The 15474-nt window shown below is 43.6% G+C and overlaps 1 protein-coding gene across 1 annotated transcript in view; it reads left to right on the forward strand.

Annotated features, from left to right (window-relative positions):
• The window catches only part of FBXW8 (F-box and WD repeat domain containing 8), a 109557-nt gene that overhangs the window by 8184 nt on the left and 85899 nt on the right, over positions 1-15474 (forward strand). Inside the window, exon 2 of the mRNA XM_033097580.1 lies at positions 4691-4795. Coding sequence (XP_032953471.1) covers positions 4691-4795 — 105 coding nt within the window. The remainder of the gene's footprint in view (positions 1-4690; positions 4796-15474) is intronic.

A 15474-nucleotide genomic window follows, 5' to 3' on the forward strand; every position in this document is an offset into this window, starting at 1 on the left:
TGGGCATTTCATCGTCGTCTTTTTGTTTTTTTTCCTTAAACTCCAGAGATAATTTTTATATGTAATATAGGACAAGAGTCATCAGTAGTGGTAGAGAATCAATATATGAGCCATTAATTTAAAAAGCCAGGTTGTAATCAAAAAGATGTTTTCCCTTAAATTTGAAGGAACGTTAATTTGAATTTATTGGTCTTCTGTATGGTCTTCTATAGCATAAATTTGACCCTTCTCACATTGCTTGGGCTATCAAGTTAATGCGAAATTATTCTCTAAACATTTTAGTCATATTGACATTTTTATAGTGTGACCAAGTTTCCCTATATTAACATTTCCAGGGTCTTTAATCTCTTCCTTCTTGGAATATCTTTATTTCTGAAATGCTAACTTGTTCATTCTCGTGCTTTTAAGTCAGTAAGCTATAGAGTTGGTTAACATGGCCCATAACTTTTTAGATGGCTCTGTGCTTCAAAATAGCCTCGGTGGAAATCTGATAGTACCCGTTAGATTACGAGGTATTTCTCTGCACATTCGTAGCAAATAGTACTTTTTACTTCTATTTATGAACTGTGGGAAGTACCAAATGAGAGTGCTTAAGACATTATGCTGCTGCCATTAGTGTTTGCGTGGTTATAGGGCTACAACCTCCTTCCAGGATGGCTCCCTATTCTTGTCAAATCATGTGTACCTGCAAAAGAGTTGCGTTTTCAATCACAGGGTCGGTACTCTCAATACTTTAGTAAGGTGTTTCCCCAGTGCTATGTTACTAATAATAGCAAGGTGAAGTTTATGAATGATTTACTTAACCTTGAAGCTACTCTAGTTTGTTGGTTTTTTGGTATAATAGTGTCACTGACTCGTATTCCATTATGTCTCCTTGAGTAGAGGAGAGGGAAATAGATTTTACCTGCTGCCTCCAGAGTTGTACATAAGAGCCCGTGGGAATATGTTGAACACGGAACTATCATGGATTGCATCTATTGCTTTGGAAAAAGGTTGGATTATTCATGAAACAGGCTCTCAGATGGAGATTTGCATGCAGGTGCCTTAGTGGGTTGGCCTTTCTCAGAGGTCCCGAATTGAGGCAAGGGGCCAGGCCTTGACTAGTCATTGGATGCACACAGCCCTCCAGGAGGGGATGTAACCTTGGACGAGAGCTTGTTTGGCCAAGCGCAGTGCCTAAGGAGGAACTCAGCTGTGAGCCAGCAGCAGGCGGCATTCTGGACAGAGTGGGGAATGAGTGACACAGAGGGGGAATCTGAGAGACCCACCGGAGCATCCACTGCAGAGCCATTGATAGAATGTCTTGCCAGAGATTCCGCGTGGGCAACATGAAACTTCAGCATTTGGATCCCGACCTTGTGGGTCTACATATTTCTTAAGATGTGGACCTTCCTTTAGTATTTTGGTTCCCTTTTTCCCCTGCCATTCCCCAACCAGTGGAAGGTTGGTTACATGAAAGTTTTGGGACTTGATCTGTTCCGGATTGACCATAATTTTGGAGTTTACATATAATCCTAAGAGCACAGTGATTTTTTTAAAAAAAGTTTGGCTTTGTAATGTTGGTATTTAACAATTTTAATTCAATGCTCTGAAATAGCTGTTGCCCTCCAAAACTTATGAATAAGCAGGAACCATCACAACTGGTTCCTTGACTTCCAGACCAGCATGGCGTCTCTGATCGTTTGTTGGTGCGGGAGCCATAGCATCCTGGCTGGTCATTTGCACCCTGGTGGCTGTATCCTTTCCATTCACTATGTGCTAGAGGAAATCCTTCATTGATCATTACTGTGGTATTAACTTTTAAAAGAGCTGATTCTTTTTTAAAAGTCTTCTCAGAAAAGACCTGTTGCGTGATATCTCCCACGTTCAGACTCCTGAATAACTTAGCCTTCCCTCTCCCATCCCCTTGCCGCTGTCACCAGCTAGCAGCTGCTTCTAGCATGACAAGGGGAGACAGCATTCTGTGTAAGCAACAAGGTGGAATGGGAGTGGCAGGGGATGTGGACGTAATCAACAAATATTGATTGAAGGATAAAGGAACAGGAGTGGCACTCAAGGGAAGAAATTAGCAAAATTAACAACCAATTAGTACACACTTAGCCCAGGTGGTCGTGCCAAACCCTTTCCATAAATAATACCCTGTTTCCCCGAAAAGAAGACCTCGCCGGACCATCAGCTCTAATGCGTCTTTTGGAGCAAAAATGGTAATACCCTGTTTCCCCGAAAAGAAGACCTCGCCGGACCATCAGCTCTAATGCGTCTTTTGGAGCAAAAATGGTAGTTTCCCCGAAAAGAAGACCTCGCCGGACCATCAGCTCTAATGCGTCTTTTGGAGCAAAAATGGTAGTTTCCCCGAAAAGAAGACCTCGCCGGACCATCAGCTCTAATGCGTCTTTTGGAGCAAAAATGAATATAAGACCCTTATATTCATTTTTGCTCCAAAAGACGCATTAGAGCTGATGGTCCGGCGAGGTCTTCTTTTCGGGGAAACAGGGTATTATGTCCTTTTATTCTTAGTAATATCCCTATTCATGGCATTTATCTGTTTTGCAGATGAGGAAGCTGAGTCTCAGCTGCACTTAGCCTGGTCTCGCGGCTAGTCAGGTGGCAGAACCAGGACTGTCAGTTTGAATCTTTGCTCTAATCGTCCATGCTGTGCTGCATGCCAGGGCTCATGGTGGCTGGGGTCAAAGGGATGGTGGCAGGGGTGGGGTGTGCTCAGGGAGAGCCATTGCCTTGGGGATGAGAATAGAGAATTGGCAAAAGAGGGAAGGCTCCTGCCCCCACAAGTGTGACTTTTCCACACTGGCATAACGAAGAACAGAGGTGATTTCTCCTGCTTCTTCACGGTAGTGTCAAGTCCAGACACCGGTTTCTAGTTAGCCCTGAAGGGACTGACTAAAAACAACAGTGCTTGACGTCTCTTAACAGTGAAAAGCTAAATATGAGTTCAGTTTGCAGGAACACAGGCTTTTCTTTGCCCGTATTCTGCTTGTGTGAGGATCAGGAACATTTTTCTCTTGTTGCAGGAGTCAGTAAGGTAGACTTCTCCACCTCGCCGTAGTCAAATAATCCAAAAGAGAAAGCAGGAGGAAATGTAAGGTCGCAAATGACGGTCTCGTCTGTGGCTTTCCTCCACTGGCCGTGACTCCCTTCAGGGTTGTGAGGAGGAGTCTCAAGTTATATCTGGGCTGACAGAGAAAGTGATGCCTCTTTTTCCTGCTGAGGGAAGCCAGGTAATTGTAGGAGGGGACCTAGCCTGACGTTAGAAGGATGACTCTTCAGTATTTTTTCAGGCGAGGACCCCTTTGTCTTTCAGTAACACTTGCAGATTTTTTCCTGTTTATTCCCCCCCACACCCCGAATAGCTAACATGTCTCTCTTGATGTAACATTCTATTCCTTCTTTGCCCACAGAGAACTGTCAACTCTTACTCTTTTTTGCCTCTAGTGATCCTTTTTGGCCCTCACACTTAGCCTTGCCCTGTTTTTTTGCAGTTGAATACATTTCCTTCTTATACCCTAGATTGTCTTTTAGCCCTGAGAGTCCTAGATGAATGGAAAACACGATTCCAGAAAAATCTTTACCCTGAATCTTGGTAGGGTTTAAATTGGTGCTCATGCTCCCTTAAAAATGCTGAGACTGTTTTCAGTTTTGAGACTTCAGCCTTGCAATTTTTGACTGTTGTGTTTGAATGGTGCATTAATAATTTGCTTGCAACCAGTAAGTCACTGATGTCAGCCAAAGCTCATTAAAGATGAATTGTATGAAGCAGGTTCTGTTTGGACGGAGAGCACTGCTTTCCCTAGCTTTGCAGAAGCACACACCCAAGTGAGCTTTGGCAGGTGGATTTCGGAACAGGCAGAGCGGTACATATGCACACTTGGCTTTTTTTCTGTTTCACACTCATATTTCTTTGTGCTACCAGGATCATCATGACAGCCTTATCTCTCAACTAAAGCCTGTTACCTCATCCCTAATTGCTTATCCAAAGGCAGGCGAGCTCTAATTTCTCTGCATTAACAAATGACACCGAAGAAGAACTGCTTTGTTTGCACTGGCTCACTCAGGTTAACCAGCGTCAGCCCCTGAGTGCATTAGGAAACCGTGTGCTTCTCCAGCGGCCAAGGGGAGACGGCGTTCACCTCAATCAAGAGCAGCGCTTCATTTATTTACTTTTTGCTCATGTTCATGGCCCGAGTCCCCTTTTCCTGATGAAAACACGTTAGTGATCTAGGTCAGCATTTCTGCTACGGCTCCACGTTGGGGGGTGGGAGCAGTGGTCCTGGGAGGACTGGGGGCCTCCCTGATTTCAGAGCTTACTCTGTTGGCTCCCTGCTGCGCCCCTTGCCTTAGAGGCTTCCGCACGGACACCTGTGGCATGCCGCAGGCTGTAGGGTGGCGCCCCTGCTTCTCCCTTTCCAAGCCGAATGGGAAGTGGTCGTTTGGATTTCATAAGTGAACGGGAGGGTAGGCTGGTTGGGGGTCAGAGAATTGGGAACGCCGTCAGGTTCTGAATTGGTCCTGGGACTGTGCCCTACCGAGTACCGAGGTGCTTTGCTCCTCCTGGGAAATGCCATCGTCTTTCTTGTCGCCACCTAAGAACGTCTCTGGTAATTTAAAGGGTATAAGTATGAGCATTTTCAAATCCCAGCATTGTAAGCTCGTTTCCTTCTTTTTTCCTCCTCAGAATGAAATGGATGATGTGCCCTTCTTTGATATTCAGCTGCCTTACGAACTGGCAATCAATATATTTCAGTACCTGGACAGGCAAGACCTGGGAAGGTGTGCGCAGGTAAGCCGTCAGTCACCGATGCCCGAGATTCTCCGACACGTGTAACTAAAGCGTGGGAAGCTCCTTCGGAACAGAACTTTACTTAGCAGTATTACCAACTTTAAAGGATTAATGGATTGGGGAGCAATTTTACTTGAAGGAAAGCAGCCCTGAACTTAAGGGGTTGTGTTCCACATCCCCACTTGTTTATCTTTTGGTGACCGTCTGCTGAAGAGCTCCGTTCTCCCTGCTGTCTGAGTTATGGCTGACCTGTGGCTGTGTGCTCAAGGCTGACGAGTCTGTGCTCGGCCTTGATTGAGCCAGCCTGAGCTGTTAATGTCCTCACCGTTTTTAATGCAAAGATGTGAGATGCGAGCTCTTGGTTTAATCAAGCCAGTCGTTAGGTTGGGGGCCGAGGGTCAACCTGGGGACAAAACAGTGAAATCATGTTTTAGGCATATAGTCCAAATTACCCTTGAAAGACCAGAATCCCACTCAGTGAGGTGTGAGGCACATGAGACCTGAGACCCCCAAGGGAATCGGAGGTCAGTGTCCCCCATCTCATGCTTACTCTGGGGCATACGTTTGTGGAGTGGAGTGGTGGGAGATATCGTCTGGGCCAAACTTCATTGTACACACGAATCGCAGGGGATCTTGATAAAATGCAAATTTGGATTCAGGAGGTCCTGGGTGGGGCCTGATAGTCTGCATTTCTAGCCAGGTGATGCCAGTGTGACTTTGCCATGCTTTGACAGGCCATTGAAATTAGTCTCTTGTTCTTTTCTTTTTGGTGGAGAGTGTAATTGGCGAAGAGTATATCATTTCTCACAAGTTAAATGTGTATATGTTTGCTGACCATTTAGCTTTTCATGGACAGCTGTGTTCTCCAGAAGACACTGGCATATCCATTGTCCATAACTGCCAAAGAATTAGTTTGTTTAGTGGTTACCATTTCCCATCCCTGGATTCTATAATCCGTTTTACACAAGTGTCTATACCCTCAAGAGAAAGGGTTCGGTAAAATTGAGTGGTAGGAGAACTAGACACTAAAATCCGAAGTGCCACCAAGAATGTGAAAGTTAAAAATATTAAGGACCTTTTAGAGTGGTGAAAACTATATAGCCAGATTTAGATTCCAGAACTTGCCTCCTCTATGGCAGCTTAATGAAACCACACATAATACAGGACAACTTAGAAACTTTCTGGTTTTACACTGTTTCTTTAGGAAGCATTTTGCTCCGTCAAAATGATTTTTCTACTTAAATAGGAATTTGAAAAAGTTTTCAGTGTTTTTGATTGCCACAGTATTACTTCAATGGAAGTGTTGGCAAGTCTTCTTCGCTGCAGAAATCTTTGGGAAGTTATGGAAGAAATTATTCAAAGGCTAAAATTCACTAAATAAAATGTACTGAATTGTAAACCATGCTCAGAGCCTATCGATTACGTTAAGTAAGAGCCTCTACATTGTCTTCTACTTTCCCCTTGGAAATTGTATTTGTTATATTCTAACTTTACACGTTGGCCCCGTTCCCAAGAGTTGAAAACAAGGGTGTAGCTAAGTGAGTCCAACTCCTGGATTTCAGCCTGACGCTGTTAAGCCAGAGTCTTGGACTAGGGTCTAATAGCGAGCTGCTTTCCACAAAGTCAGCATTAGATGATAAAATCTTCATTCTTGATAGCGAGCTGCTGTTTAAGGAATCTTTTCTTTTAACATTGCTTTTTGCTCTCTTGCTTTGTAGAGGGCCATGTGGCTTTCACATCTGCTGCTGGTTTTCTCATCCAAAGAGTTTATCAGTGAAAGATAGGATCTAGTGGAAGAAGAGATCCCCCTTTTGGTACAATGGGGCTGCATTTCAGGGTAGATTGGTTATGCTGGGGAGATTATTCTGCAGGTGTGAACAGTTTAATTTGCAACACAGTAGTCCAATTGTCCCTCAGAATTCTTCCCTCTTTGGCCAGTTGGATTTTTGTTGTTGTGTTTTTGAACCTCAATTTTAGAGCACATGTATAAGAATGGAAAATATTTTAAACAGAACCCCTAAGGTGGCTCGCTCTGTGAAGCCAGACTTTTTTTTTCATTGAGCATTTGCATGAAGCTGACAGTGGATGGCCAGTAGTTTGTAGAACTGGCTTTGATTTTCAAGCATTAAAATAAAACCACAAAGTAATAAAAAATAAGTAGCGTTTTCATTTGTTTCTCATGGCGTTTTTATTTTTGAAACAGGGAAGAAGTCCTTCTGTTGAATGGGAGGCCCTGCTGCTTTATGATTTTTATTTTAGAGGGGGCTCATTCTCTCTGTCTCTCTTGTTCTCTCTTTCATTGTAGCCACCTAGGGATTTTAGTGAAATCGGGCCAGTTACGTGGAATTGGCACCATGAACTATCTGTGCGTCCTTGGAGAAAACCTGTGTGCTTAGATCTTTATGCCAAATTGGTAACTGACTCATGGTAGGGAACCCTGAGCGGGGAGGACTTTTTGGGATTTAATTATGCCACAGACTATGCTGGAGAACTGGTTTTGGTCTGCCGTTGTCTCCTTTCCACATCCCCTCTCCCTTTATACTTTGGGAGGCTTTCTGCTTCCAAATCCAAAGGCCTGCTACATTAGTTGGTGATCCCTGTGTACTTTTGATGCTGACTTCTCTAGCTCCATGCTATCAAGAATTGTCCCTCGACGTTTAGTGTCTCTGTGGGAATGTATGAGGCTGAAATGCCTCGTAAGTTATACATCGGGCAGTTCACCGAACAGCTTCATCATCTTGGTATTTATAATTTTATGTTCCTTTTATTGTGTGTGCCCACAGGATTCCTGGCACTTTAAAAGATAGTAGTTTTAAATGACTAACAATTACAAAATTATTGTTCAAAATTCCAAAATTGTTTGGTTTTTATGAGACGAGGAAGTATGCTGTTGTATTACAACATGAATAATTCTGAGGAGTGAAGGTTTTGAGGTATTTATCAACATTCATTTTTAAAAGGTTAATTATAAATTCACTGGAAGTTACAAAACAATAGTACAGAGCCGTCCCAGTTTCATCACAGGTGTACCCATTACCTGGTCCCCCATTGGTAATACCTTGCGTCACTAACGGACAATATCAAACCCAGGAAACTGACATTGGTGCAGACCACAGAGCTGGTTCACATCCCACCAGTTTTACCTGCACTTACTCGTGTCTGCAGTTTCATCACAGGTGTAGATTCGTGTGACCACAGCGAAGATGCACGACGTGCTGCCCTTTATGGCCGCGGGTCACCTCTTCCCCTCCCATTTCTCACCTCTGGCAGCCTGGCCTCGGATCTCTAGGAGTTTGTCTTTTGTAATTAGCATTTTTTAAAACATATGCTTTAATTATATGTATTTCCTAATGTATAGTTTTAGGAGTTTAGCTGCATTGACAACAATGTCACAGTTTCAAGCAAAAGGTAGAAAAATGTGCATAAGGAGGCAAGACGCAGAGGTTTAGAAACTTAAGATTTATGATAAAATTAGTGAGCAAGAAGTAGGTGTTACCAAAATAAATAAGTAATTCTGGAACTAAAACCAGTATATTAGATAATGATATTTCAAGTTTCAAGGAAAATGTGATGTTACGATTTTCCCAGATGTCCAAATAGGAGAAACTAAAACCTGAGGTTTTATAGTTAAAGATCTTAATGAAGTCTTTAAAAGTCGGGAATCCATAGCCAAGTGCAGCTAAATTGATTTCATAGCAGAAATGACTCTGAAGACCTGTCGTTGCTGGCAGGGTTCCCTTAGTTCTTAACTTTCACTTCTGCCACTAGAATTCTCTCTCCAGGAGATGCGTGCAGGCCCGAGATGCAAGCACCCTCAAGAGTTTCCTTTTAATTCACCAGGCTGCAGTTGCTGCCTCCTGTAAGTGGGGTTTAGGAAAAAGCAAAGAACTCTAGAAGAAAAGGTGGGTGGCTAGGTAACACAAGAATGACAAAGTAGTATCGATAATTATTTCAACTGAGTGGTCGGTACTTAAGACTTCTTTGTAGTGTGCAGCTTACTTTTGTGTGTTTGAAATTTTCCATACTAAAAAGTTTAAAAGAAAAACAAGGAGAAAGCAAGAGATTGGATTTGAATAAGAAAGGCAGAGCCTCAGTTTGACTGAGGACAGCACATGCTAGAAGCTAACCTTTGAAAATACGCGCAATCCAGTTTTTTAAAGTGTTGAATTAAAAAAAAAAAAAGTGGGACTTACTCTTCTCCTTCAGTTATTTACAGAGGGCCTACCATGTGCCATGTACCTGTCATTCAGAAAGCTTACATCATATGCGATAAATACGTCATTAAACATAGAGTCTATCAGATGGCGCTGAGTGCAATGGAGAAGAAGCAGATGGCAGAGGGGATGTGGGGTTCACTTGGTAGTGTCCAGGGAAGACTGCAGGGAAGGTGACCTTTGGGCGGAGACCTGAGGAGGGAAGAAGGCAGCTGTGAGGTCTCCGCAGCGGGGAGTAGCACGTGCAGGCCCTTCAGGTGGGCACACCTGCCGTATCTGAGGCATAGCAGGCAGGTCACAGTGCCTAGGTTGTGGGGGGCTGAAAACGAGCCCCCCAAAGTTGTTCACCTAATCCTCAGAAGTAACCCATGAAGCTAACTGCTGTGTTAAAAGGACCTCTGCACGTGGACGCTCAGGATTTTGCTGTGGGATGATTATCCAGCTGGGTTCTGTGTAATTACAAAGCTCCTTATCAGAGGGTGGCAGGCGGTCAAGAGGAGAGAAGATGCGATGTTACTGGCTTTGGAAATGGAGGGAAGGGGCCACAAGCCAAGGAATGCAGGTGGCCTCTGGAAGCTGGAACCGCTGAGGGAACGGTTTTCTCTGAAGCCTCCAGAAGGAAGGCAGTCCTGCCGCCAATACCTTGATTTTTGACTTCTGGTCTCTAGAACTGTCAGAGGACAAACTTGTATCGTTTTAACCTCTAAGTTTGTGATACTTTGCTAGAGCATCAATAGGAAACCAATATGGGGGTGTCGTGAGCAGATGGGGCTAAGAGAAGGAGAGATGGTCAGAATGTGAAAGGCCCTCATCCAGGAACAGAACTTGAACTTCTATTCTGAATGAGATGAGGCATCATTGAAGTGTTTTGAGCAGAGTGACAAGGTCTGACTTACATTTGAAAGGGATCATTTTGGCTGCGGTGTGGAGATTAGGCTGTAGTGGGACACGGACGGCAGCAGACCGGTTTGAAGGCTACCGAGGTAATTCAGATGAGAGAACGTGGTGGTTTGGAGCAGGACTGTACCAGGAGAAGTGGGCGGAGTCAGGGCCGCTGATGGGCTGGGTTTGACGGGAGGAGGAGGAGTCAACACGAACTCCAAGGTGTTTGGTCTGACCGGCTGGATGGACAGCTGGCCTTTACTGACAAGGGGAAAACGGTGCGATGAGTAGCTTGGGGGGAAAGATCAGTAGTTGGATGTGAGTCCGGAGGTGACTTTGGGTTCAACTCTGGGCCGAAGATTTAAATTTGGAAGCTGTTAGCAGCCTGATGGTATTTAAAGCCAGGAAATTGGACAAGGTGGCCAGGGAGGAGTGCAGGTAGAGGAAGGGATTCAGGGATTGTGCCCAGGGGCGCCAGCGTGATTACAGGCCGAGGAGAGGAGGAGGAGACTGAGAAGGCACCACTTTTTAGACAGGAAGAAAACCCAGGGCGGCGAGTTCCCTGGAGGCTAGGAATAAAAGTTTTCAAGCAGGTGTTAGCGCTGCTGTCAGTCAAGTCAGAGAGAACTGAGAAATGACATTGGATTTAGAACTTGGACCTTGACCAGAATCAGTGGCGTGGTGTGGGCAAAAGTGAGCAGATTTAAGAGCGAATGGAAATCGAGATAGCGAGTCTGTATACAGCTCTGTATATGGCGTGTCCCCCCAAGCAGACTTGGTATATGAACATGTGACTAGAACAATGACACTTTTCCCCTGTTGTGGGCCTCCCTGGTAACTCTAATCCAGGCAGAGGTAATAAAGCTAATTTTTGAGCCACGGGGGCTTTTCTTTTTTTCTTTCTCTTTTTTTTTTGTAATGCTGCAATTCACAGTGGTGCTATAAAGCAAAATACTGGAGACACTTTTATTAGCGAATTCTTGCAGCTGAGGCTCACTCAGTGGGGCTTTTACTGGGCAGAGCCATTCCAATCCTGGTGTATTAAAAAAAGACCATTTGGCCGTTGGAAAATTTAGGCTTGTAAACTTGCTACATTTAATATAACTTAAGAAATCCAAACAATTAGATTTCATTTGGGTGAGACTCTTTAAAATTTACTTGTGAATGTTTAACTAGGTGGTTTTTTTTTTTCCTCCCGGATTAAAAGAAATTCTTAAAACCTGACAGTTTTGTTCTTTAAAAGAAGGGGGAAAAAAGGCACCCTCCTTTTATAGTTTGTGTAAGAAATTGTTGGCACATTTCTATGTTTAGTACCTAATTGTAGGTACAATCCTGATCCCTTTTTGGAAGTAATTCTCACCTCTGGCTTTTATAAATCTCTCACAGAGATTTTTATTGTTTGTTATCCGGGAATTAAACTTTATCCTGAATATCATTTTCTAGAAAATAAGCTCTGTGATCTAGAGGTTAGTGGTGGGGATGGATGGTGCACCGAAATGTCCACTCTTTGTTCTCAGTTTTTCATCCCATAACCCTGTTGTACAAATTTAAGATTGTTATTTAAAACGACCTGGTATTTTCTTTGAAGCTGATACTAAAAATCTTTTTTCAGCTTCCAAAGTTTTTAAGGTCTGATATATTTGAGACTTCTTGAACAATCTCTGCAAAGTTCCTCCATTTTAAAGCGGCTGACATTTGTATAGTGTAGTTCCGGTGAAAAGTTATCCAGAATGTTTAATTTAATTGGGATCTCCTAGCTTGTAATCAACTAAGTACTGATTCGGATTCTCCTAAAATGCTGATGATTCAGTGGCTCCATCTAACAAAATACAGCCATCTAGCTAATGTTTGGACTACAGAATAATAAAGATTGCCCCCTATTTGGGGCCAGTCTTGTGATCCAATCTGACTGTAAGGGCAGAGACCAAAACATTTCCTTGTGGTCCATGGGATGTCACCCACATGAGAAGGGTGTAGTTTGGCAGGTTGAGGTGGAAAGTGGTTGAGAATTGCTGGCCTTACTGCCCAGCATATGGTTAGCACCCAGCACGTCTTAATTCATTGACCAATAACCAATTTCAGTGTTTCTAAAGTACCTTCTGCAGAGCCCTAAGCTTTGAGACAGTTCTTGTAAGAAGTGTTTAGGAACCAAATAAGTTTGGGGAATGCAGCTTCTTACATCTCCTTCTTAGAGATATGTAATACAGGTCAGTCTATTAAAAGCTCTGAGAAGTTCTGCAGCAAAGAATCCTTCTTAGTTTTGTGTAAACCCGTGTTGCGCAAACTCATTGGACCAGGGAATCCTTTTCTTTAAAATAAATTTTATTGGGTAATATCGGGGGGCAGTGTGTTTCTCCAGGGCCCATCAGCTTCAAGTTGTTGTTCTTCAATCTAGTTGTGGAGGGCGCAGCTCAGCTCCAAGTCCAGTCGCCATTTCCAATCTTAGTTGCAGGGGACCCAGCCCACCATCCCAGGTGGAATTGAACCGGCAACCTTGTTGTTGAGAGCTCACGCTCTACCCAACTGAGCTTCCGGCCGCCCCTGGAATCCTTTTTTGAAGTAACTTGTTAGCGCCCCGAGGAGCTGTTGTTTTGCTGTGCATGCTTTTACAGGTCTATGTAACGAAATCATGACTTACATATGATCGCTTAGCCGCTCTGAGTCTTTCAGCCATTACTTGTACATTTTATAATTTTTACAAAAAAAAGGGCTTCTGTCATCCAACAATCAGAGTAAACTGCCCTGTGTTTAGGTTAGCACTGTCTGCCTTTGAGAGCGTTGGCCCTTATCTTACACCTGATTTAACCCTGAATCCTAAGGGCCTGTTGCAGAAGTGCTCTCTGCTCCAAACCTATCTGAGTTGTGGCCTGGCTCCATCATAGCTGATGTTGGTCTGTGTCTGTCTGTGCTTCACGATTGCCTTGTGCTGAGACTCACTCTGGCACAGACAGATGGACAGACACCACCAGTGTTGTGGACAGGCTCAGCTGTGGACCAGGCATGCCAAAACTAAAACCACGGCGTTCTGTCTCGTCAGAGCTGGAACCCCAGTGTTAGTGGGTCATTACCCCAGTCTTTATTGCCTGCTCACTTGTGATCAGATGAGGTTTGGTTTCCCGGACGCCGTGATGGCGAAGATGGTGACATGGGATGACAGTGTGGTTAGGTGGGTTTGTGACTGATGCCACGGCCGTGCCCGGTGGGGCTGCTTAATGTACCTCTGTCAGCGTGCGGGGGGCGCGGCAGTGGTTTGCCACAGGCTCTGTCCTCTGCCCCATCCTCGTTAACGTTTTTGTAAAATAATTAAGACGCGAAGGCCCACAGACTGTATTTTGCAGGTGACTTACGTATGGGAGAAGTAGCTAATGCAAAGGATGACAGAGTTGAGATGCAAAGATGATATAAAATATGGGGTGGGGATGGGGTGCACTGAGCCGGATTTAAAATGGATAGAACGTTTATTAAGTTAAGAATTTAGTTTTAAAAATAATCATACTGTGAAAGTAAGAAATGGGGACTTTTTTTTTCTTTAATTGCAATTCGTGTATAAAAAAACTCATGAAGAGAGGCGACCGGTTGGCTCAGTTGGTTAGAGTGCAGTGCTCATAACACCCAGGTCACCGGTTCGATTCCCACATGGGCCAGTGAACTGCGCCCTCAACAACTAGATTGAAAACAATGACTTGACTTGGAGCTGATGGGTCCTGGAAAAACACACTACTCCCCAATATTCCCCAATTAAACAAACAAAAAAACCCAGCTCTTTTTAAAAAAAAACAACCCAAAAAACAAACAAACAAAACTCACGCAGAATGATAAATGCCAACTTTGGGGGCATGAGGATGGGGACACTGACAGATGCGTAGGAGTTTTAAGCTTATTAGTAATATTTTATTTCTTAAGCAGGTTGGTGAGTCTCTGGCTGTTTGTAATATTCTTTATGCCTTGTCATTTGCCTTAAATAGTTAATTAAGTAAACAGAGTCCAGAGGCTTTGGTGGACAGTTCAGTAGCCATGATGATATTATCTACCAGTGAAGTAGCAAGTTAGTGTCTGATAAAATCCTTCTGTTCATGGTACTTGACAGTCCATATTTGGGGTATTGTTTGAGCACCACATTTGAAGAAAGACACTGTACATGCAGAAATAAGAGGGTACATTCAGAGATAACGGGTATGGAAACTTGTCCTGTGACAGTTAGTTGAAGGAAATGGAGATGAAGAAATGGCTAAGGGGAAACGTGATGGCTGTCTTCAGCCATTTGAAGAGCCATTGGGGGAAGAGGGAATAGATTTTTTTTTTCAAGAGGGCAAAAATCAGGGCCATAGGTGGAATCCATCTTCTAACCGATGGAAGGAAGTACTTTACAATAGTGTCTTGCAGTGGATCAGACTAACTCAGGAGGCCAGCTCCTCACCAGAAGCCTTCCAGTGGCCAGGATGCCGTGCTGTGAGGACCCCTCCTGCAGTGGGGAATGTGCCTGGTTGATCTCCAAGACCCCTCTTATTTTTCCAGTATCTAAACCATTGAAAATTTGAGCCAGTGTGACACCTTCTGCATTTCCGCGTGACACTTGGGTTCACAGACGTGACAGAAGCCTTCCATTTCTTTACGCTACCTGGTCACCGTTGTGATGCTGTGCATTCCATGCAACACGTCCATGACTACAGAGCAGGTGACGTAGGTGATGCGACTGTCACTCCTAGAGCTTGCATGCCCTCATATACAGCAAGAACGGTACTGAGGAAGCCAGAACTTGAATGTACCATCAGACTGTTCTGTTGGTCAGTATTGCTTTGACATACTTTTGGTTGAATAAAGTATTGTAATAAAGATTATTTTTAATGTAGTTTGCTTGCGATGGGAAATCAGAAATTTTGAGACTGAAACAAGCTGAGGTCTTGGATTCTAATGAATTTTTACTTGGTAAGTTTTAGCCTCTATCTGCTGCCATGAAACAAGTAGGAGCTCCTCATAGATTCAATAAATGTTCTTTATTAAAAATACAAGGAAGCTAATGGCTTCCTTATTTAAAGTAATATTTGGAGCAACATAATTTCGTAATAAGGTATTTGTATATTCTGTAGTGCTATCAGTAGTGGTCTGTAGTAGTATGTGGCATATGTGGAAAGAATTACATGTATTTTTCTGTGACCTCTGAGGTAGTACATAGCAGCTCTGTTGCTGGTGGGATATGATTATTCACATTTTAAAGATGAGGAAACGAAGGCCGCAGGGTCATAGAATTTAGTGTTGTAAAGGACATTTTAGGATTTGACCGCCCCCCCCCCCGCCACCCTTTCACAGCAGAGGAAAGAAGCACAGTGACTTTCTCATAGTAACATAGCTAGTTAGTGAAAGACCTGGCACTATAGTCTGGGTTTCTTTTCCACAGTGTAACTGGTTTTCTGTTACATCACTCTGTTTCTTCAATAATGGAGGCAATCATAAAGACATGTTTCTGAAAATGTTACCAAACTATATATATATCCCTATCGCTTTAGGTGTCCTTGGGGAAGTTATTATGTAAAGGAACTTTGCCATGCCATGATTTTTTTTTTTTTTTTGGTAGAGTGTAGATTC

Source organism: Rhinolophus ferrumequinum, chromosome 25, assembly GCF_004115265.2.
Source record: "Rhinolophus ferrumequinum isolate MPI-CBG mRhiFer1 chromosome 25, mRhiFer1_v1.p, whole genome shotgun sequence".
In the NCBI taxonomy this organism is placed as follows: domain Eukaryota; kingdom Metazoa; phylum Chordata; class Mammalia; order Chiroptera; family Rhinolophidae; genus Rhinolophus; species Rhinolophus ferrumequinum.